Here is a 25,321-nt window from a genome sequence, read left to right as displayed (position 1 = left end):
CATGTAAATTATAAGGGTGATTAAAAAAACACTACACAGCAGTGATTGAGTGGCCTTTTCATTGTGCATTTTAGAAGACTTGAGCAGTTTAACAACCAATCAAAGAAGATGTGCTCTAATTCTTGTCAGCATGTGTGCACATTTAGAGGAATGTCTATTGAAGTGGATGCACAGGGGCACTTAAGACTGCTCCTCTCATATCTCAGGGCACAAAGGCTGCTTAAAGCTAGGCCAAGCTTTCAGTACAGACTGCAGCCCAAGTATCTTCAGACCCATGGATTGTTTTTTCCTTTCTGCTGCATTAAAAAAGAGGGCCACAGCCAGGGCAAAGAGGACATTACTTCCATGTGACAGCAGGCTGTTTACTCCAGTGCCGCATATCCCCCTTTGGCCTAACTACTGGACTTGGTGTCCCCTTGTATTGATTGAAACCAAACTAAGTGGTCTAATCCGTGCACGCAGGGAAACAGGCCACCAAAGAGGAAGGGGGCAAAACTGTCTGCTGTACTCCCCGCCAGCTCCTGTGTGGTTATCTGCATGAATCTGGAGGGCCGCCATGACTGTACTGAAACACAAGTGCCCTAATTTATAAAAAGCAGATTCTAGGAATGTGCCTGAAGGTTTACAGTAGGCTAAACTAGGAGCAAATATTAGCTCGTGTAAAAGTGGTGACATGGACCTCATGCAGTGCTGCAGACTGCACAATTCTAAGTGAAGTCAGACACTCTGGGGATTGGTTTTCTTTTTCTGTGCTTTCTTTTGTCATTTAAAATATTTAGTTGAATTCTGCTTTTCTGGGCTGATGCAACAGTGTGGGTACCTCTGTATCATAGCTGTGTTTAGACTTCACTATCAGGAGGCACATGATTAAAAATAGGAACATCTTCTATTAGCACTTAAGGAAAAATCAGGCCCCTGTCAATTGCAGATCACATAGTAAATACTAAGCCCAGTGCCCACATTGACGATTCTCAAGGTACAAAGCTACTAGAATGAGCATTGACTCAGACACATTAGAAATCAAGTGAGAGGGGCTCGTCTTCGCCCCTCGGGCAGAGACAATGGAGACCAGACCCACACACAACCTCCATTGTTGATACAATATTGACATGGCACTAATAGCTCTGGCTCGGAGCAACCAGGCGAGACAAAATTGCGTGAAGGCCATGCAAACCCCTCGCTGCAGCCTCTCCACGACCCACTTTACTTCTACAGCAAACACCATTCTGTTTGTCTCTGTGCATTACCCTCAGAAGCTTGACCACTGCAGGCAAAGTCCCTCAGGAGGTCCAGACTGCAGTTAAAGTCTCACAAACACACGCCAAACCGGCTTCTCAATGAAACTTTTTATTAACCCCCCTCCTGGGCTTGGCAGCAAAGTTTAAATTCAATCTGATTCAACTAGATGTGCTTTATTGGCATTAATGTAATAGAGGAAATATTGCCAAAGCCTCTGTGACGATCCAATTTAAAGGAACAGAAGGAGAGGAAAAGTATAGTTATAAAACTAAGGCGATGGGGAATAAGGGCTGAGATGATCTGTTTTTATGTTAGATTGTCAATGTGTGAAGCTGTGTTTGTTGAAGGTATGAATGTCCGTGTGAACATGTGCAAATCTGTGAGCTCATTTAAAGTGGTGTTTGTTCTATTCCACACTAAATAGACAAAAGTATTTGGCCACACCAGTTAATTATTGAATTCAGGTGTTTCAATAAGACCTGTTGCCACAGGTGTAAAAATCAATCACCTATCCATGCAGTCTCCTTTTGCAAAAGTTTGTGATGTAGAGTGGGTCGTTCTGAAGAGCTCAGTGGCTTTGAGCATGGGACTGTGATGGATGCCACCTTTGCAATAAGACATTTTGGGAAATTTGCTCCTTGTTGGATATTTCACATAAAACTGCAAGTGATATTATTAGAAAGTGGAAGCGTTTAAGAACATCAGCAACTCAGCCACCAAGCATAAAACCATGTAAAATCACAGAGCGGGGTCAATGACTGCAAAGACTCTGAAAAGCTCTGCTGATTCCACAGCTGAAGAGTTCTGAACTTCTTCTGGCATTAATGTAAGCACAGGGACTGTGCAGCAGGAGCTTCATGGTTGATGATTTCCATAGCCAAGGAACTGCATGAAAGTTTCACATCACTGAGTCCAATGCAAAGCATTGGATGGAGTGGTGTAAAGCACACAGGCACTGGACTGTGGAAACATGTTCTATTGAGTGGTGAATCATGCTTCTCTGTTTACTGGGAGAACATTACCTGCCTGACTGCACTGTGCCAACTGTGAAGTTTGGTGGAGGAGGGATAATGGTATGGGGCTGTTCTTCAGGGTTTGACTTAACTCCATGCTTCTGCTCCAGCTAATGCTTCAGCATACAAAGACATTTTGGACAATGCTATGCGTCCAACTTTCCAACAAGGACTACTAAGACATGGTCTGATGAGTTCAGTGTGGAAGAACTTGACTTGCCCATACAGAGACCTGTCATCGTCCCCATCGAGCACCTTTGGGATAAACAAGAATGAAAACTGCGATCCAGGCTTTCTCATCCAGTATCAGTGCCTGACCTCATAAATGCTCTACAGAATGAATGGGCACAAATTCCCCAAGAAACACTCCAAAATCTTGTGGAAAGCCTTCCAGGAAGAGTGGAGGCTGTTATAGCTGCAAAGGGGGGGGGGGGGACTCCATATTTAAGTGCATGTTTTTGAATAGCAGACTCCATACATTCATTCATTCAAGTGCATCAAAATGTCATCATCTTTATTGAACTTTAACTACAAAATTAAGCAAAGCAACACATACGACTAGTCTAAAATTCTAAATATTAATCATTAAGACTATCTAAAATACATACTGTACAGTCTTTTATTCTCAGCTTTTTTATGACCTACTTTTTGGCTTTTTTAGTCTTTATTGTAGAAATTAAACATTGGATAGAGTCAGAAACTGGCAGAGTCATACTGGAAAGGAACCACATGCCAGACTCAAAAAAGCCTGGAGAGGGAGTGCATGGAAATAACTATCACGTCTACTGGCACCCAAATTTAAAGGTTTTATAACTAAACAGACCTATTTATAAGGTTTTCTTATGAACTAAAAATATTAAAAACAATTTAAATGCGTCAATTTTTAAATTGACAAACTTAAATCTTAGAACAAAGTGATGATAAATCTCTACTCTAGTGGTGTGAATTTGCAGAACTGATGACAAAACCATACACTCATCCATGCTGCGTTTCCTTCCTCAGTCATTGACTAAAATGTTCTACGTGCCTTTTCATTCCTCCTGGCATCAGAAACAGCTCGTAGTGATGAGACCAAATGCAAGCTTAACACCATTCACAGGCATCATAATTCATTTAACATGCATGGAGGAGAATGTGATTCATCCTGGCCAGCATTGCTTGTATCTTTATTTCTCCCTCATTTCACTGTCTGTAGGTATCCAGTGGAGATAATTGGAGATATAAATAAATAGGACTCTTACACATGGTGTCCACAGTTCATTGAATAAATAGCAGCACTGACACATCACTGGTGAGGAGAGTTCGGGGGGGATGATGATGAAGAGAAGATCTAAAGATTATTTTTATATCTGTGTCATCATCTCGCCAATCATTCTGTGCTGAGTGGTGCAGGGCTGTTCTGTGTAGTTGAAATATTTTTATCAAAACCCACTAGAAGATCAGACAATAAATGGTGGGTTGTTCTGGAAAATAAAACCCAGAACTCTGATTCGTGCATACGTATGAAGATTAACAGACTGTTGATCAGAAATATGTGTAAAAATGAGTTTGTATACACCTGTAAAACAGGATAAATTACACAGGTCCTCATACAAAGTAGAACCACTAGGGATGCCATGATTGACTGACAATCAGTCATCAGCTGATTTCATTAAAATCATGTAATCAGTGGATAGGATCAGAGGCTAGTCACCGATCACAAAAACACACTCACAGACAGTAAATATTCTGGATTCTGCAGCTAAGAAAAACACTGTGTTTGGGTGTAGTCCAATTATATAATGGTTAATTAAATTGCAAGTCAATTATTATTGAATTCATCCACATCACAAACTTTGTACTCAGTAAAAAATATGTTAAAATCCAGGTTTAAATTAGCAAAATTTAAGTTGAGTAGCTGGCTAACCAAGGTGACATAACAGCAGGTCCTATCTTTAGCCCCCTGACACCCCGTTCCTTTGATCTTCTCAGTCACTCGTGTTTACAAGAACAAAGGACAAGGAAAGAGGGAGATGAAAAGTCACCAGGAGTGTTGGACAGAAAGATTTTCTTGATTTGGAGGGATACAAAGCCATTTTAAGGCTTTGGGACTTCAGCCAAGAACAGTGAGTACCATTATCCACAAATGGAAAGAACTTTGAACAGTGGTGAACCTTCCCTGGACTGGCTGACCTACCAAAATGACTCCAAAAGTGCATTGATATTCATCCACAAAAGAACCCAGAACATCTTAAGACCTGCAGGCCTTACATGACTCAGTTAAGCTCAGTGTTCATGATTCAACAATAAGAAAGAGACTGTGCAAAAATGGCATCCATAGGAGAGTTTCACGGCCAAAACCACTGCTGACCAAAAAGAACACAAAGGCTCATCTTATCAAAAAAACACCCCCATGATCCCAAAGACTTTGGGAAAATATTCCGTGGACTGATGATACACCAGCCGAGCTTTCTGGAAGGTGTACATCCCGTAAGATCTGGAACAAAAGATCCTCAAACCAACAGTGGTAGTGTGATGGTCTGAGGCTGCTTTACTGCTTCAGGACCTGGACCACATGCTGTAATTTATGGAACTATGAATTCTGCTCTCTGCCAGAAAATCCTGAAGGAGAATGTCCAGCCATCAATTCATGGCCTCAAACTCAAACATGCTTGTGTTATGCAGCAGGATGATGATCATACACAAGTCCACCTCTGAGTGGAGACAGAATGAGGATTTTGGAGTGGCCTGGTCAAAATCTGGACTTAAATCCCACTGAGATGCTGGGGCATTAGTTTAACCAAGCTGTCCATGTCCAACCCTCCAATGTGGCTGAACTGAAACGATTCTGCAAAGAACAGTGGGCCAAAATTCCACCACAGAGATGTGAAAGACTCATTGCCAGTTATTGCTAACACTTGTTTGCAGTTGTTGCCGCAAAGGGGGGAACAACCACTGATTAGGTCTAGGGCCAGGCAGGTTTTGATGACTTTTTACCCTTAACAAACGAAATCATCATTTAAAAACTGCATTTTGAATTTTCTCTGGTTATCTAAAATTTGTCTGATGATCGGAAACATGAAGTGTGACCAATATGTAGCTTCTGATGTATACATTACTAATGATAAATCTATGACAAACAGTTACACATGAAGTTGAGTTAACAGGAAGCTGAACCCTGTGCTATCAGATATGTTTTTATATCCCTGATGATTCATGACTGACAGCTGTAAATGCTATGGGGCTTGGGGCTGTGAAATGGAGTTCTTCTCCTTGTGAGAAGGCAGGGTGCCGAGACTTCCCACTAGAGGAATCTCAGAAACGCAGCGAGCTCTCCGTGTAAGACGCTTTCTTGGAGACCCTGTGCTCTGCTGTAAATTGCCTGCATTTCAGCTTATGCAAATACACCCAGTAAAAAGTCACATTTCCCTCAGAGATGCCTCTCTTCTGCAGCTACCCTCCTCCCCCTCCTCTCCCTCGATCCCCATGACAATCCATCAACACAGATAAAACCCGACCATCTCCAGCTTCATTTTTCCTCCTCACAGATTTCCTCTGCAGACCAAGGATGTCTTGCATCACCATTCCGAGGACTCATCCATAGTGAAAGATGTTTCTTAGAAAGTATATTTTGTGGATACATTTAGCATCCCCCAGGCCTCCACATTGATCCGTCCTATTGTTTTGTCACTTCAGCAGGAATACCCAGAATAGCTGCTGTAACTAGACTCAGCAGGTAGAGCCCTTCTTAGATATAAAACATGCACACATGTCTTAAGAGCAGCTCTGCTCCCGATGCTGAAAATGAGCTCATTGGGCCTACTAAAGATGAATATGTATGATAGGAAGAAAAAAAAAAATCCCCGCGTTTCTTCTTCCGTTAATGCATGAAGAAAGGTTCATGAGAAGTTCGCCATCAAAAATATCCCCAAACACCTCCAGCAAAGCCCCACTCCTCTGTTGATCCAAACACTTCTGAGAAATGAAAGGGAGAGTAAAACGTGCACAGTAGGGCTGGGATCAGAACGAGCTGCACTCAAGCCTGCATCTCATGGGCAGAAGAATCCTTTTAGTGTTATCATAGGCTGCAGATATGTTCACACAAATCTATTAACACTTTGTGGTGATAACAGAAGTTGGGGTCTTATCATGCTGGTAGAAGTGACACCGAATGCATTAACATTTATGCTGTTCTCTCCTCTGCCTTTGTGGCGTCTCCAGAGAGCCCGCTCTGTTCTTTTCCTCCTTAATGCAGTTCAGCACTTTGTCCATTCACCCCTTACTGTGTGAAGAGCTGCAGAAGAAAATAATGACCAAACAGAACCCCTGGTGCATGTTTTGCATAACAAAGTAGCCCATTTTTTAAAGGTAGGGCAGACATTACCCCGATTCTCTCAAAAGCGTAACATTAATGAGCACTCAGTCCCTTAAAAATCCCAATTTAACTGTCTTTAAGAGAGATTAATATCACAGAACTTTTAAATTGCCTCATGGTGCTCGAACTTAGTTGGAATTTTAAAGGGTTGTATGAGGATGTAATTGGTATCGGACACTGCAGTGCTGAACGGAGAGCATTCTAGTGGAGCTTCCGATAATTAATCCATGCATTACAGGTTCTTTTTTATGCCTGATTGACCCGTTGTTGATCTTATTTAGCAGCACAATGTTTGTTGCTCCCTCTAGTGGCACATCTGTCAACTTTTAATGAGCTTTCACTGAACTGTCAGCCAGATGTCTGATCCTTAAAAGTCTCTGCCCTTCAGAGGCGCAGCAGCTCTCAACTCTGTCAGGGGAAGAAAATAAGTATTCAAAGCAACACAACTGTTGCAGAAAAAAAGGAGTGTCAAGACTCACCCTAATTGACCGAGTTACAACATATCAGTTAAAGCATACAGCACAGATTGAGACTTTACATAGCTGGACTGGAGAGTTTATGCAGCGAGTGTGTCATATTTTTGGAAAAAGTGGTGCAATTTAAAGGCACAAATAAGGCACTCAGACACAGGAAACACTAATGAGCTGGAAAACAAACGCGGTGTGAAAGCTCAAGATAAAAATGGCCCTGCTGTTGATGATAACACCCACTTTAAAACATCTGATGCCATGCTTTTCCTATATGCAATTAATGAGCTCAACAGATGGAATGAGTTTTGCATTTAATGCTGTGAGATGTATACAACACATCACCTTGTATTCGATAATTAGGGTCTTGAATGAATCAGTAAAGAAATACCATGACTAATATGGGTAAATCAAATATTACAATGTGCATAAAAGAAAGCAGGGGCAGAGCTGAGAGGTGTCAGATATCTGAGGCTCAGAACAAACCTATGAGGGTCTGGGGGCATTTCTTTGGCAGTAGAAGTTTACTGTGCACATTAATTCAACTACACAGTAGAAACTGATATCTCAGTGTTAAACATTTACAAATCCATTTAAATTAGGGGTCAACTAATACTGTGTTTTAGCAACTGATATCGATTATTGATAGAATCAGTGCATGTCACTTCCTGCGCTCCATTGTGACCACAACCCCATTTCGGTGAAAACAACCTCCGTGTTTGAATGGCAGTAGATCAGGAAACACCGTTAGCATACCCATTAAACACTACTGCGTTGTGTTTTGGGCATCAAATAACTAAAAATCCAAGATTTACTGCTGGGTTTTTTTTTCATCCTTTTTTGACAAAGGAGAGTAAAAGGATGGCTCTGTGCGGAAACTAGAGAAGACTTTAGTGACTTCAGCCCTTAGAGCTCTCAGCTATTTTCAAACCATTGTGTCTCTACAGGACCTTTTGTCTTGGAAAACTTGTAAAACATCAACCCTGTGGTGCACAGTTGAGCTCTAAACATTCGTTTCATCAGGGCAATCTGGGCTTTAAAGGTGACATATTATGCAAAAATCCCTTTTTCGGGCTTTTCTAACAAAAAAATGTGCCCCTGGCATGTCTACAATCCCCTCAAGTACCATAAAAACCCATTCCCTCACCCCCCTCTCTTTTTCCACCTTTCAGAAAATGTCGTTCTCAGATTTCCCCTCATGATGTCATGTGGGGAGTTAGCTCCACCCTTAGCTCTAGTTTGGTTGGCCCTCCCTGCTTGGAAGAAAGTTTCACCCTCCTCTCTTGATCTTCCCCTCAGCTGGCAGCTGAGCAGCTGAGGGGAGAATGAGGACAGCCATATCCTTTAAGCCACATCCATTTCCTGAGAGAGGCGGAGTCAAACAGCTCAGCAACATTTAAAGCGAAGAAACAGCTCATTCTGAGCAGAGCTGAAACAGAGAGTTTTTTAGACTTGCAAAAATCCAATACTGGGGTGACTTCACGGGCATGTTTTGGGGACCTCTGAGACCAGTATAATCTTTTCTTAAAAGGGTAAAATATTTAAGAATATGTGTGTTGCAGCATTGTCACTTGAAAAAGTTTTGGGCCTATAAAGACAAAAGAAAAAAATAAGAAATTAGAAAGAAAGAAATTAGAAAGTCCTTGTGCTTTTGGGAATTTGAGTCATTATTTAAAGCACAGTGACTCTGAGGGACAAATTACAGCTTCCCCGTTTATATTTCTCTTTATTATGAGTCATTCAGACTCTCTTCTTAATTTTTTTAAGTCTGCACATGCGCTGTTTAGCAAAGCATGACTCGATGATGGAACAGCTTCCCATTGGTTGTCACAGCCCAGTTGCAATGCATTCTGGGATACAAACAGACAATTTGGCAGCAGGCTAACTGGTTTAGCAGGCCAACTGCAGGAACGTTTGAAAAATGGATAATGAATGGATAAAAAGACGTCCAGTATCACATTTACTGATATGGATTTAATCTTCAAAGACCCTTGAAAATTCAGCCAAGTTCCAGGCTTACGAAAGACATTCTGTAAGAGCTACGAACGCATAGAAAATATCATAAGAAAGGTACAATGGAGAGCTTTCAGCAGAGAAAAAAACAATGAAATGCCTACGATTTATGGTTCAAAAGTTAAGTTAAAGTTAGTCATAGATATAGACATCCACAGACCTCACACCTTCAAAACTAAGTGTTTGGGAAAGGGCAGAGGATTTGAAAAAAACTCGGAGGGGGGTTGGATGAATGTTCTGTCACATCTTTATGGGCCAATCAGAGCAACAAAATACGTGACCGAGGTGTGTCTGGCTTTTTCAGCTACCAATGAATAACGCAAACAATGGTGACTGTAGACATGTCAGTGCACGACTTTTGTTGTTTTTGAAAAGAAAACATCTCACTGCTGTTCTTTGTTCTTCTCATAACAAAGAAATGTTGTCAAGTTCTACTAAAACTGGCGCTTAAGCAGCATCCACGCTAATCTCTTCCGCCATAATTGCACCGGCCTCTGGTTGCTGCTTGCTTACGTCACGAGTCTGCTGCACCTGAAAGTACTGCCCCTCGTCGGTGATTGGTCCTGTCACTTTCTAACCGGGCGCGAACGGTTCAGACGGGAGCTTTTGCAAGATGGATTTGCTAGTGACAAACAAGGAAACAGGCATATCCATCCGCTTTGCAAGGTTAGAGATCCACAACAGCGTGAGGACTCTACAGATCACAAGCTGTATCAGTGAATATACTGTCAAAGACCTACAGCTGTTTTTTGTGTTGGACAATGATGGTTTTAAAAGGGTTAGTAAACACTGGAGCCAAAGTATAAGTACATATCTTCAAGCCTTCTGCACACCTACAGCACTTTTTTGCCATATTTTAATATTTAAAGTTCAATTGTTTAATAAAGGCCAGTGTCACTTTTTTGGAGTCTTCATTTGTTGTTTTGTTGGGGGGGGGGGGGTTGCAACAATTACCCAATTACCGTACAGTGGACATGTTACAGAGGTATTATACCATTAAATCCCTAATAAATATACAAACTGGTTTCAATTCCCAACCTCACCATATGTCACCAATTTCTCTATCTCCAAAACATCTTGCTTGCAGGTGCACACATTTCACCATCAGGTCTTGTTTTTTATAGATCACATATTTGTGTGGGAAGTGGCGTATGCCAACTTGCGGCCCTGTTTCGTGCCTGCACAGTGTTTATAAATGTGACCCCTGAATGATACGGGGCTTCTGTGAAAACATTTGAGGCTCAAGCTTCGTATGCCACCACCTGGCTTCACCGATGAAAGACAGAGAGGAAAAAATCAGCTTTAGAGAAATAAGCACCAGAAAGCTGAATCCTACCATCATTACACAGCGGTCCTCCGAATGTCGTCATGCTGCAGTCACAGCTGAAGCCCTCCCACTGCTGGAGACACACGCCCTGGTTGGCACACGAGTCTTCCTGGCACGTAGTGCTGGGGCCTGAATATGGAGATAAATAGCAACTTGGTGAGCAGAGTTTTATAATAACAAGCAGCACAGTGTGCAGATTGACTCTGCAGTGAAATTAAATGTCACGCACAACATACAGACAATAGGCTTTTGCAAATGGAAGCTCCCACAAAACAAACATACATATGCTATGCAAACACTAACAACTGTGTATTTAGTCACATTTGGTATTCTTTCTACAAATACTGCAGCAAATTGCCAGATTGTAGCTGACTGCCTGCCTGAACTCTAGATGAATTGAATTGTATTCAGTAAACAGACACAAGAAAAACCTTGCACGTGAAGAAAGTCAGCATAAATAACATCTAAAATATTTAAATACGTTTATTCAATTGTTTGAATTGTTAAGAGTGATTTCTATAACTATTATTGGAGAAGAGTAGTATTATGAATATCACATAGAACCACTCCTATTTCCTCCTTTCTTTCCTTCTATCATTTAAACTTTAGAGCAGGTGTTAACTACTGTTACCTCAGATTTTAATCCATCCACAGCCTCCACACAAAGACGCTTTGTGCAGTCAGATTACAATCCGTCTTTGGTGAATCTTGAGCACTGTGAGAGGGATGCTTGGAAAATGATGCTCTATTGTTTACGTGCAGGAGTCTGAGTTAACCTTGTGCTGTAAAATAGCAATTAATCTATGCTTCTAGAGAGGGCTAGACAATAAATCTCAATTTCATCATGACTTCAATATGAGTTTCACTATAAGCACAATGCAAAGGTCTGAATTTCCCTCTGGATTTATAAAGTACCTAGATATCTACAGTGCATTCAATAAGCATTCAGACCTCCATCACTTTTTTCAATTTTCTTTTGTTACAGTCTGATGCTACAGTTATTTAAATTCATTTTTGTCTCAATCTACACTCAGTACCCCATTATGACAAAGTGAAAACAGAATTTTAGAAATTTTGCAAATTTAGAAAAAAAAAAAAAAAGAAAGAAAGAAATATCACATTGACATATGTGTAGCAACACTTGAAATTTGGTTCAGGTGCCTCCCTTTTCTCTTAATCTTATTAATTAGAGGCCTTAGTTAGAGAGGTGACCAAGAACCCAGGCTGCAACATAACAAAATTTAAAAAAAAGTGAAGGGGGTCTGAGTACTCTCTGCATCTATCGATGTATCTGAATGTATCCCAATAAATAAGAAAACATATTTTCTGCAGACAGCGTCTTACTTAAGCGGGTTAAAATTGTGCATGCTTTCACATCTTTTCCAAGCAGTCGGATGAAACTCGAGCTAATTGTCAGCCTCCCCAAGAGTAATTGCAGCAAATTTAGAGGTAAAAAAAGTGCTTGATTGGTTTTGGATTCTCAAACATCATGTTGCAAATACTCCTGAGAACAGCTAAGAGACTCCTGTCTCCTCCTGTTTAAATAAATTGTGAATCCCATGATGCTACATGACACTACAGACATGTAGAGTAAACTCTACAAGTTAAAGTCCCTGTAAAGTAATTCAAAATCTGTATATTAGGTTTGCTGCATGATTATGTTATGACCCACAAGGCAAAATATCAGTCATGAAAAACATCTTTAAGTTTATCAAGTTAAGCTTCACTATCCTGAAAAATAAGACGGTAATGTCTGCTCTAGGAGGGTGTGGGCGTGTCAGTTGAATGACCTGAAGCCACGCCCACTCCAGAGAAACATGATCCACTCGAAATTTAATGACTCCCTCCCGTTTATGAGGCATCTTTGTTGTTAAGTTGCTGCTGAAAACACACCATTTCCTGGTGTTGCTCTTCAAAATAAAAGCCTTCAGTGATGATAAGCTTTGGAGGCTTTTACTGTGATAGACTTGGCAGGAATAGAACATGTCAATCATCAGATACTCTTCTAAACTTTAGTATCCCAAGGCTAAGAAACATGAGAGATTGATCTTTTGCTGCTTTGAGAGAGACAAAGCCACAGTCCACTTCTTTTAATCATCCAGGACAAAAGACAAGTGATATTTGGATTAAAACATACTTTATGCAGATAAGATGTTTGTTCTTGCTTCATCTAGTTCAAGTAAAAAATAGAAAAGCACTCCATAATTCCTGCCCCCTGAACTTATGGTGACCTATGGTTACAGTGCAGCTGTCTGTCTCTGTGCCAGAGCAGAGACAGAAGTTGGGGATCTAATTGACTGTTTTCTGGCACAAATCTCTCTGTTATGATACTTGTAATGACCCGTAGGCCACTGTGGCTGATCAATTTGGGAAATTTACATAACAATGAACAAGAACACAGTATGTAGCTCGCTGTTAGCTTTCAATGAAGGCAGTGATATCAGCTAACAACAGTCTGTATATTGAGATAAACTGCTAGGTGATTTTATATCGTTGTCGCATTAGGGAGTCGTGGTAATTCCCCATGGCAGCCATGGGCTGCTGTATTTGCCCTGCTAAACAAAGTCAAGCCAGGAAAGAGGTGAAAAACTTTCAGTCTAAATCCAAATTCAGTCACACATCGATCTCAGGGTTTTCGCATGTTTACAGCAACCTTATTCAAATATATCTAGGGTGTTACAACAAATTTTGGATTCTACTTTACAGGAACTTCAATGGATTCTTTTACATCAACATGAACTAAAGTTTTCTGCTGTTAAGAGTGTAGTAATGGCAACACAAAGTAGAATAAGAAAAAGACAGTAACATTTTGGATTACATAAAAAGAATCACACCAAACCACCTCTGAATATCAAGAAATAACTGCAGAGAGAGATAATGAGTCTAAAAGTTTAGTCTAATTACATTTGTTATCTCTTCAGTTGCAAAGGAGAGTCATTAAAAGTGCATGAGTTATTTTCAGAACTGCAGTAATAAGTGCTAATAAGTTGATAGTTATACAAAGATCACCTATGAGTCAGGAATTATTCAGAGAGAACAGGAAGATCTATGTAAAATTAGACATTTAACACCCCCTTATGGCTGGATTAGAATGATCCTTGTTTCATAAGTAGGTGTTCGGCTGTTTTTTTTTTTTTTTTTTGAATGAATCAATGAATATTCAAGTGTTCGGGGTCACCTAAGATAGATCCTCTGGCTGTGCGTCCACCATTACAGCCACAAATCAGTCAGTCTGTTATTCACTTTCAGTGATGGATTATTTATACAACATTTACTGTCTGGTTGTCTTTGTTCAACAATAATGCAGAGTTATGGAGAAATACCTTTGATACTGCATTTGTCTTCCCTTATCTGTTTACTCTTGTAGGTTTAATTAAGTTGTTCTATTGTTGTACCATCTATAGGATCAGACACTACAGTCTGATCCTATGTCTATATCCTCTATTTAAGTGTGACCACAGTAGATGCTGCTCAGACTCAGAGTAACTATGGTAACTGCTTAATAGTTATGCTTTTGCTGTAGCCCACTCAAGGCTGAAAAATGCAAAATATAAACATGCTGTTCACAGAGGACTCATTGCTAGAAGATAAAAACAGTTGATCCCGATTACAAATCTTGCTCCGATAAATATGAGCTTAAATAACATCCAAATACTTCAGATGATCATCAATGCACCGCTTATGAACATCTTTGTAATTAAAAGCTAATTTAGCATAGCAATGTGAAAAATGAGATAAAACAAGTGTAATGTTAACTTTTATTTATCCTGTAATTAGAAGACATCAAAAAGCTAAATGGTTAAGAAACACAGTTAGGTTTCATGTGCCAGCTTTTTGCAGGCTGATTTAGATGTTACGCATGATGTAATAAAATAATATATTACATTAATAACCTATCCAGACATGCATAAAGGTTTGTATTTATCAGAGTATATCTGAGTTGAAATTATTTGTTGCCAGTGGTGTTATTATTTTTGCAGGATGTCCCTTTACGTTTCTTACTTTTAAGATGCTGAAGCTGTTTCTTTAGTGTGTAATTAATTTATAACCCCAGTTCCAAAGAAGTTGGTGCACTGTGTAAAATGTGAATAAAAGCAGAATGCAGTGATTTGCATATCTAATAAACCCTTATTTTATTCACAGTAGAAAATAAACATATCAGATGCTGAAACTGAGATATTTTAGCATTTCAGGAAAATGTGGCCGCAACATGTCTCAGACAAGTCAGGACTGGGCAATAAAAGGCTGGAAAAGTAGCAGGAGCATTTTGCAACTAATTAGGTTATTTGGCAGCAGGTCAGTAACATGGCTGGGTATAAAAGAAGCATTTTTAGAAAAAAAAAAATTGGGCAGAGGTTCACACATCTGTGAAAAACTGTCTAAGAATTGTAAACCATTTCTGAAAAATGTTCCTCGAAATTGTAAAGCCTTTGAATATCCCACCATCTACTGTACATACTGTCATCAAAAGATTCAGAGGATCCAGAGAAATATCTGTGCACGAGGTCAAAGGTCAGTATTGGGTGCTTTTGATTTTGGGGCTCTCAAGTAGCACTGCATTGTCAACACAGTTCTCTGTGCCATCCACAAATGCAAGTTAAATCTGTCATACAAAGAAGAAGCCATATGTGAACATAATCCAGAAATGTCACTTAACTCTGGGCCAAAGCTCATTTGAAATGGTCTCAGGCAAAATGGAAAACTGTTCTGTGGTCAGATAAATCAAATTTTAAAATTCTTTTTGGAAACTATGGGTGCTGTGTCCTGCAGATCAAAGAGAAGAGAGAGTTCCAGCTTGCTGTCAGTGTACAGTTGAAAAGCCTGCATCTCTGTTGGTATGGAGTTGCATTAGTGTCTATGGTGTGAGAGGTTTTAGCGCAGCATATGCCCATCCAGAAAAAGTCTCTTTCAGGGAAGGCCTTACATATTCAAGAAGACAATGCTAAATCACATACCACATCCAACAGCATGGCTTCACAGTAGAAGACTTTGGGTGCTGAACTGGCCTGCCTGCAGTCCAGACCTTTCACCAATAGAAAACATTCGGTGCGTCATAAAAGAAGGCCCAGGACTGTTGAGCAGCTAGAATCCTACGGGACAACATTCCTCTCCCTAAACTTCAGCAACTGATCTCATCGGTTCCCGGATGTTTAGACTGTTGTTAAAGGGAGACAGGGTACTACATAATGGTAAACATGACCCTGTCCCGACTTTTTGGAAATGTGTTGCTGCCATCAAATTCAAAATTAGTTAATATTTTTCATGAAATAGTAAAATGTCTAATTTCACACCTGATATGACGTTTATGCTACATTGGGGATAGAATGTAGTGTTATGAGATTTACAAATATTGCATCGTGATTGTCCTGCGGCCCCCAATGGGATAAGTGGTATACAAAATGGATGTATTCAATTTTACTGAGTGCCCCAATTATTTTGGAACTGGGCTTGTATCTTTTAGAAAACCAAAAACACTTGATTAAATCTTCATTCCCTGAACAATAACTGTTTACTTACCTATTTTACTCACTGTGCAATAACTGCTAATTTGTTTGTTCATCTCCTGTGCATTAACTGTCTGCTCATTTATTCACTTCTGTCAATTTAATCTGTTAATTTACTCTTAAACATCCTCTTGATTATTCACTTACTGCACTGAGGAGTTCTCATTTACTATAAAATGATTTATCTTTTATTCACTTACTTGTGGGGCTTAGAATCCACTGCTTCATCTCAGGAAATTAACTGTTTATTAATCTTTACCAAACTGGGAATAGGTAATGATGAAGTATTGAGTATTCAATATGATGTAGCACTTTGCGGTATTGGGGGCACAAAATTATGTTTAGATGACTGGGTAGTGATTGTTTGATACTTCAGTACTGTGTGTTCACTTAGTATGGTTACAAATTAAATCTATCATACTTTATAAAATTTGATGAAGAGTTACTCACTGTCTAATAAATGGTTAACTAGTAGTTATGTCCTTATTAGTTCATTGTGAGTAAAAATCTAACTCATCATACACATGTAGCCATTCATTTTTGTTCCCTAGTGAGCAAGCAGATACTCATTTGTTACCCAGTCAACTATGCAAATTTTAACGTAGATTAACTAGCAGTTAGCTACTAATTTCTTACATAGTGATGATGGAAATTTTGAGTGAATGAACAACTAGTCTGTGAAATGTTAGCCCAATTAGCTATGCTAAATTGAATGTAGGTTAACTAGCAGTTAGCTATTTAACGTAGGCTAGTAGCCTATGTTAATTTTACAGACTTACTATCAATTAGTCGCCCGTTTGATAGCTAAAAGTTATGCCAAATTAAGTAAAGGTTAACTATCAGTTAGCTTCTCAATGATTAGCTAAAAAGTGACAGCTTTAATGTAGGTTAACTAACAGTTAACTACTCTGTTGTAACGGGAAAACCATATCAATTTTTTGAAGATGCTCGACTAATTGTTTGCTCGTGCTGTGTGAAATTAAAAGTTGGTTAACTAGCAGGCAGCTACTTAGTTACCCAGAAACTATGCCACTTAAACTTCCAGTTAGCACTCATTTGTTGTAGTAAAAAGCCAAATTAAGTGTAGGATTACTAGCAGTTAATTTTTCAATGGTTGTCTATTATATCATGGTCTTGGTGAACACTCGATTCTGACTGGCTCTGTAAAAAGATGACGCTCTGTCTCCAACGTCTTCTTGCCTTTTCATTGATAAATCTGTTCAGAAAGTGTGCTGAGCGGTCTATTTTTTTTTCTTTTTTTGTTCCATTGTGGCTTGGTGTCTATGGCCCGTCCAATTTAATGAAGTACTGAAAAACGTTTACATTCCCAAAGAACATTATGGGATTGGAATAACTATTCCAGTTATTAGTCAAGCCCTCGGGTGTTGCTAGGGGAAAGGAAGTTTTGTTTTAGTAAAACTTTCTATTTTGATCACAACACGTATGAAATTATAAATTAGTTTTATCAATTCTTTTTTGTTGGCAAGTGACCATGGTATGAGTGGGTTAATGGCCAACGAGGCGTCCAATTATCAGGGATTAATGGAGGCCTGAACCATCCGACATGCAGCACATAACTATGCTAATTATGTTGGTTAACTTGAAGTAAGCTACTCAGTTGTTGGCTAATAACTTTAAGTTTAGGCTTACTACCAGTTAGCCTCTCTTTTTTTACTTGTAACAATGCCAATTTTAGCACAGATTACTGCTAGTCAGTTACTTATTTGGAAGCTAGTGACTATGCCAAATTTAGTGTAGCTTAGTTAGCAGTTAACTTTTCAATAGTTAGCAAGTAACTGCCAAATTAAGGGAAGGCTAACTTGAACTTTGGTACTCAATTTTAAGATATTAACTATGCTATTGTGTGTAGATTAGCCACTAGTTGGTAATTTGTTTTCTTGTAACTTTGCCAGTTTGTTAGCAGCAAGATATACAATTGTTAGCTCAGAACAATGCTAATTAACAATATCAATATGCCAATGCCAATTTTTAGTGTGGATATTCTGTCAGTTAGATACTTATTTGTTAGCTAGTAACAATGCTATCGTTAGGAGCTACTCATTTTTTAGTATTCTAATGACCACTAATTAGTTACCCATTTTATAGCTGGTAACTATGCCAAATTAACTGTAGGTTCACCAGCAGTCCTGTACTCAGTTGTTTGCTAGAAACAATACAGATTTTAGTGTAGGTTAACTGCCGATTGGCTTTTCATTCCCCTGGTTATGATGTAAATTTTTGAGTACCCTGTTGTTACATGTTAACTCCTTTTGTCCTCATAGGCACATCACTGAAGTAACATTTAATACCTTTTTGACGGATGTTTCATGCAGCTGTACAGCACCATTTAAAAATGTATTATTCTTCAATTCAATGAGAAAAAAATAACCTTGTAATAAAATGCAGAAGACTATTTAGAGAAAACAGTGTTTGGCTGACAGGAGACTTTTGAAGCCTTTTTGGAACAAAAAAATAAATGACTGGATTTTGAAGTAAAACCTCAATTCTAAAAGGAAAAAAGAAATACATGCAGGAGAAAAGTTTGTTAATTAGACTTGTACAGGTCATGCAAATGTATGCTTTACAACCAGAATAAGTGAAGAAAAAACATAAGCACAAGAACACCAAAGTTATGTCTAGTGGAAAAAGACATAGTGTGAGAGCCAATCAGAGGGTGGGCCCCATAGGGTTTGATACAAGATAGAAATGATACTTGTATTCCTATGGGACTGAAGTCCATTTCATATATCAGGTGGGTGAATTCAGTCGTCTTGCTCGGGGAGAGTTTAGGAGTGTGGGTGCAGAGACTGTGGGAAGGCGGGGAGGCAGAGGTATTTCAGATGCAAACAAAGGGGAGTGAGGGGGATATCAGACTCTGTATCAAACAGAGCTATCTACCTTGCAAGTCAGCTTTCATCAATGCAACTTTTGTCAGCAAAATAATAGGAAAGGAAAAGGCAAAGCATACCAACTGTTAGTAAAGCACCAGAGGTGGAGAAACAGAAACACAGACTGTTGAAGCAGTGGGGATGAGATTGAGGTGGATGTTTGTCCTCAGGAAGAGCCAGAGGGGGGGGGTTGTATTGTAGAGTGGAGGCTAGGTTTAGCTCAGCTGTGATTGCAACTGCTCTCAAAATGGCATCAGCAATATGAAGTAAAAGCAGGCAATTGTTAAGTCATGATAATGGGAAGTGGATGTGCTTTGTCTGCTTTGTTCAATGAAACTTACAGTGAAAGAACAACTCAGATTTTCTCTCGTGCAGATTCTGAAACGGACCCTGCTGCTGTCAAAATTCATCAGCAACCATTTGTACCTTCTGACTCCTTGAGCACAATGCAATACATTTTCTATCATAGAAGCTATTTCCCCTTTGAGAGCGGCCAGTGATACCATGCTGCACCAAAACGGCAGATCTGATGGACCAGCACAGGGCGCCGAATTCGATTAGATTTGTGATGTTGATACATGAAAAGATCAGCCATTGGGAGCTCGACAGAAAAAGAGTGGATGAATTGTGAAATTAAACTAAGTGAGTGAAGTTGAAAAATAAATCAAATATTGTCTCTGGATGTGGTGCACACATTAGACTGGGCAAATGATATTCATGCATGCAACAAAGGCTTCATACATTATTCAAAAGGATTGCTTCTGGCAAACTCTCAGATCCAGCAAGCATGCATAGAGCAAAACAAAATGGGGATAAAATGGGAAATAACACTGGCAGGACAAATATGGCAGAGAGAATAATCAGATTATGGCTAAGTGAAACAGAAATGATTGCCTGTGGAGGAGTGTCAGGGTTTGATGCATCCTAACCGAATACTAACGCACTTTATGGATGTTAAATTATTTGACATAGGCTGGCAGTGTGGGTGCCTCGGTGGGTGTGCTTCACACTTCAATGTGTCCTTGTCTGCAAGTAAGCCTGCACAGGGTGATGACCCTTAAGGGGAAACCAGATGATTTAAGACAGGGATGGGCAACTGGTGGCCTAGAGGCAGCATGCAAACCCCTATTCTCACTCAATATGGCCTGCAAGTCAATTTTAGATACCAATGAATCATAAATATGAGTAAAATACAATCAAATCTGCCATTAAGTATTTCAATCGGAGATGCCGCTTCACCATGCACCAGGAGAGCATAGGAAAATATAACTGGCTGCTATTGTGTCTGCAAAAGATCTTTATGAAGCATGACTAAAAGATTTTTTTTAAATTGTAAATAAAATATCCATTTATAACCAGTAAAAATTGCTCAGTGCTTTGGAAAAAGTAACTATCTCATTGCTTTATTATTTTCTTTTGAGCTATAAAATTGAACCTTGGTATTACAGGTTGTAATAAAAGCTACACATTTGGTTAAATTACAAGAAATTGTGATCCCCTAATTTAGTATGTCCTTCGAAATCTGGCCCTCGGACAGTAAGAATAAAATGAATGTAGCCCTCCTGGGAAACAAAGTTGCCCATCCTTGATTTACAAGAATGAACTGATCATTTATGTGCAAATTTCGATTTTAGACAAACTCTTTCATCACTTATCAATCAATAATAACACTGTTTAATTTAAACGTGGTGTAGTATGTCAAAAACTCCACAGTTTCCTTAGTGGGCTCAGAGAGAGAACTCACCTTCACATCCTCTCTCTATCTGTCCCACACAGTCCAGAGCATCTGACATCAGATCTGGGAGACGCCCGTTCAGATCCACTGATGCCAGACAACCTTGAAAGCCCTCCTTGGCATGCACCAGTTTTGGCAGCTCCTTGAACATTTCCTTTGCAACCCCGCCAATGTATAGGTTACCTGTGCAGAAATGACAAATGTGACAACACTGACCCCTGGTGGACAAATGTGAGACTTTAAAGGAACAAGCTTGGAAGAACAAAACTATAAAAGCACAACATGCTCACCAGCAAAAAGTGTATCAATCTATTTTCAAGACATGAAATACCATTGCACTGCTTTTTAATCCACATTCACCTGATATGTCTTGTAAACAGCTTACTTGCAGATTTATGCAGCAAACAGTACAGTCAGAAATATTTAGAATATGAACAAACTATCTACCAATGAAACAATGACAGTCTAACTTGGTTCAGTGCTATACTGTCAATAACATTATGAGAAATGCAGGCCCTCATTTTTGACCTTGGTGAAAGAACTTTGTCATTTCAGGTGAACATGCATTAAAAAGAGATGTAAAGTGCGGTGGCCCTGAAGTTTAAAAGCAAAAATTTTTGGAGCATGTCTTCCCCCACTCTCTCTTTCCTGTCCCATCAAAATAAAGGCAAAAAGTCCCCAAAATAATCTTTAAAAACAGATACACATATATAATGAAACCCAGAACATTTAGTTAAACACAGCATATTTTATAAACTCAAACACATTAATTGAAACATAAAACACATATGTCATAAAATGTTTTTTTTTTGTTGTGTATTTAAATAATTTTTAGGTTCATGAAATGTTTTCATTCCACATTGTTTCAATCTTATGTCACTTTTTGTCATCGTTATTGTTATTTTGTTGTTTTTTTGTTTGTTTCAAAACATGTTTTAGTATTTTACAAAATGCTTTTGGGTTTCATAAAATGTTTGTCTATCCATCCATTTTCTTATCAGAGGTTGCAGGGGCCTGAAGCCTATCCCAGCTGTCATTGGGCAGGAGGCAGGGTACACCCAGACTGGGTGCCATTCTTTAAAATCAGGAACCCTCTTGCTATGAGGCAACAGCGCTAACTCCCGCACCGCTGTGAGGCCCTAAAATGTTTTTTTGTTTGATTTTTTTTCCTCAATTATTTTTTTTTAAACTTGACCTTTTAGAGCCACCACCATAGAAATTAGATTTTTTTATTTTACTGTTGTTTTTTTAAATAAATAAATGAATTTTGGTTTTCTAGTCTTGAAATGTGGGATTGATATTTCAAAGTTTGATATTCGTATAGTTTTCCCTGATCTATGTCTTTCAAATTTAAATAAGCTGTTCTTTAAAGTATTTCTCCAAGGTTGGGAAGCAAAAATAAAAAAAAAAAAATTTCATACTTGACCTTAGGGGCCACCATAGAAATGAGATACTTTTTGTTTTTCCTGGAAAGTAGAAAACAACACTTTTTATTGAATTTACTTTTTTCAAGTTATTTCAATCTGGGCTTGATTTTTCAAAGTTTGATGACCATGTAGTTTCCCTGATCTGTGTTTTCCAAATTTAAATGAGCTGTTTTGCAAAGGTGGGTAATAATAATATGACACTTCTAAAACCCTTTCTTTAAGCATCTTGCAGTTATAAAACAAAGTCAAACCTTTCTTACATTCTGTGGACTATAAAATCTTTGGGTAAAAAATAAAGCCTTGAACACATCCCTAAAATATGTTAAATTATATTTTTGAAAAGACAAAATTATGTGATATGTAATTTGAAAATTATATGACATGAATAGGTACTACATTCTTCTAGGTAGAGCCCAAATTAACAGACCATCCCACTAATAATTATGCCAAATAACTTTTTGGTCAGTGAAGCACAAACGGTCTCTTCTATGAACTCCCTGCTTCTCATGCAAAGCATCCATGTTGGCTGTGGAACAGATGGGGGCTGAGTTTGATGCTTAAGGGTGCTCAGTGGTGGTAATGAAATACAGCCAAGCGTTGCTTTTTTCCCTCTCCATTCCCGCAGGGTTTATCCTGGTGCAACCTTTCAGTCCCAAACCTGCCTCTCTCACCTCGAGGCCGCTGCTGCCCCAGTTAAATGAAATCTTAAAAAGACAAAAAAAAAAAAAAAAACGTATATAAATTGGTTTCGCCAACGCACCCTTCAGGTCCAGGTTCTTGGCTCCTGTGGTGGTCTGTGTGGTGACCTTGGTATCAATCTTGACAGTGTGGAGGTTGTTGGTGTCCCTGGAGATGATGACGTTGTGCCAGTGGTTGTCGTTCAGGGGCTTGTTGGAGTTGCCTTTGATCAAGTGGGCTCCATTTCCCAGGTCAGACACGTAGTGCAGATAGCTGGAGAGGAACATTGGATGACATGAGTGGGTGCAGACGTCAAAGCATAAGAAAGCAAGGCATCACCGTCTTAAATCAAAGAAAATAAAGACCAATCCGTGCTATTCATACTGCAGCTTTTATTTGTCTTTTTACCACAGTGTGCTCAGTGAAGAGCATGCATAAAATTCTCATACAAAGACTGAACTTCTGAAGAAGAAAAAGTGCATTGAACTTCTGAAAAGTGGAGCGACTGTGAGCATGTGCCCTCATAAAGGAATCAGAGAGTGCAGCTGTCTAAATGGAGCTAAATAATTGGCATGTTGCAGAGTTAACAAAAGGTTCTGGGCTGTGCTGAACTAATTTGTCTTCAGTTCTTTAGGTTTACGGGCTATTTATGATTGTCATGCTCATTTTTAATTAAAATGAATGACTTTAATGTTTAGCACATTGAATAATAACCTTAACTCCAGGCGTTACTTAAAAGAAGGTCATTCTATAGCTGCATTTCAGCAATAAGAAATGCGCCCTTGTGCAGTTGATTTCCTTTTATGTTGGCTATTTGTGTTGCCTTCATGAAGATTAAAAAGAACAGTAATAGCCGACAGCTCTTTCAGTAAATATTCTGGCACAGAGGTGATAAGGAAGAATTTGAATTCCTGAAGTGACGGCTTAAAAAGCTGTCACAAATTATTTCTGTTTAGAAACTGTCATATAGTATGAAAAGCTGCATTATTAAATTCATAATCCATTTAAATGGAGATTCTTACATAAATAGACAACTTGCCACACTCATTTCAAACTCAATAAACACAGTTAAATGCTTTTTTGCTTTTCTAATTTTTTGGTCTTTACACCTGGTGGAGGTAGGTCTGACACAGAAATAAGCCATGCTGTTAGTGAAGAAAAGCAGCTATTTCATCTAAAGAGAAACAACGAGCCACCCACACGGTAGAGATTCCCCTTAAAACATGTCAGAATACAGAAAACACTGTTGTTGGACATAATTTCTCAAGGGAAGCCAGTAAACAACGCAGGACTACTGTAGAAAACACAATCATTCAAGGAAAGAACAAACAAGCAGAGTTACAAAACACAAACTTTGTTGCTTTAGTCAAGGACACTTTTTGATACCTGAAACATTCTGATGTTTTTCAACTAAGAACAATCACTTGTTCAGTATTTTGGCATGCATATTTTAGAATTCTGAGAATTTACAGTCCCACAGAATGTGAAATAGCCAACTCAGGCCTTTCTTTAAGCTCCTCCTGTGATTGAAAGCACAAAATCCATCCATCAACTAAGAGTGAAGCACACTATATGGACAAAAGTATTTGGCCAACACCTGTAATTTAAGGTGTTTTCATCAGACCCTTTACCAAGCATCTAGCCATGAAGTCTCCATTTACAAACATTTTTGATACAAAATGGGTCGTTCTGAAGAGCTCAGAGACTTTGGGGGATATGACACAACCTTTGCAGTAAAACAGCTCTGAAAATGTAATCCCTGCTGGATAACTGAGTGATATTATTAAAAAGTGGAGGCATTTAGGAACAACAGCAGCTCAGCCATGAAGCTGAAGTTCCGTGGAGTGATGAACCACGCTTCTCTGTTCGACAGTCATATGGATGAGTTTGGGTTTAGTGGATGCTAGGAGAATGTTACTTGTCTGATTTTTGTGCCAACTGTGAAGTTTGATGGAGGAGGGTTAATGGTATGGGACTATTTTTCTGGGTTTGGGCTAGGCCACTTATCTCCAGTGAAGGCCAGTCTTAATGCTTCAGCATACCAAAACATTTTGACATTCTGGCCAAATCTTGCTCTGGGTCATGTTGGGCAAGTCTCGAGTTTGTGTGGAGAATCGAACTCTTAGGGTACATGTTTTTCTTTCAACAGAATTTTGAGAAATTAATACCAGAACCTGTAATGGGTCAGTAATAAGCTCTGTGCACTTTCTGTTTACACTTCGGGTGCTGGTGACCAAAAATGCCCATTGAAACTCATTAAAACACTATACAGAACATGCATTTTATGGTATCATTATGGTGTAATACCTCAAATTTGAAGTTTTACCTGTTCAGCATCAAATATCAGCCATTTTCACATGTTTTGCATGAGAAAAAATTGCATACATTTTTCCTGGTTTCCAATAGAGGCACTGTTGGTCCGAATGATTAAAATCTTAAAGAATAATAATGCATAAAATTTATTATTTACACATTAAAGGCTGTGATAATCACCTTAGGTTGATCCAATGTGCATGCAGTACAATAGAAAAAAAAGTGTTTTACACGTCACAAAAATTAGGAGTTTTTGCACTTAAACTTGCATTTAAAGAGTTAAATTCCTAAAAAAAAAAAAAAGGAAAAAAAAAAGATTTCATCAGTGTTTGATATTTATGATCAGATCTGATCTTGATTAAA

General features: G+C 38.9%; 1 protein-coding gene across 12 annotated transcripts in view; it reads right to left on the bottom strand.

The window, feature by feature from the left end:
- Positions 1-25,321, bottom strand: part of LOC121511094 (neurexin-1a) — a 572,512-nt gene that overhangs the window by 259,745 nt on the left and 287,446 nt on the right. For all 12 annotated transcript variants that reach the window (XM_041789632.1, XM_041789633.1, XM_041789637.1 and 9 more), the window contains 3 exons: positions 22,728-22,918; positions 20,550-20,723; positions 10,423-10,542 (listed from right to left, as the gene is read on the bottom strand). In XM_041789632.1, the coding sequence (XP_041645566.1) occupies positions 10,423-10,542; positions 20,550-20,723; positions 22,728-22,918 (485 nt within the window). The remainder of the gene's footprint in view (positions 1-10,422; positions 10,543-20,549; positions 20,724-22,727; positions 22,919-25,321) is intronic.

Source organism: Cheilinus undulatus, linkage group 6 (genome assembly GCF_018320785.1).
Source record: "Cheilinus undulatus linkage group 6, ASM1832078v1, whole genome shotgun sequence".
NCBI lineage: Eukaryota > Metazoa > Chordata > Actinopteri > Labriformes > Labridae > Cheilinus > Cheilinus undulatus.
Note: the sequence above shows the minus strand (reverse complement) of the source record. Positions and strands in the feature narration are given on the sequence as shown.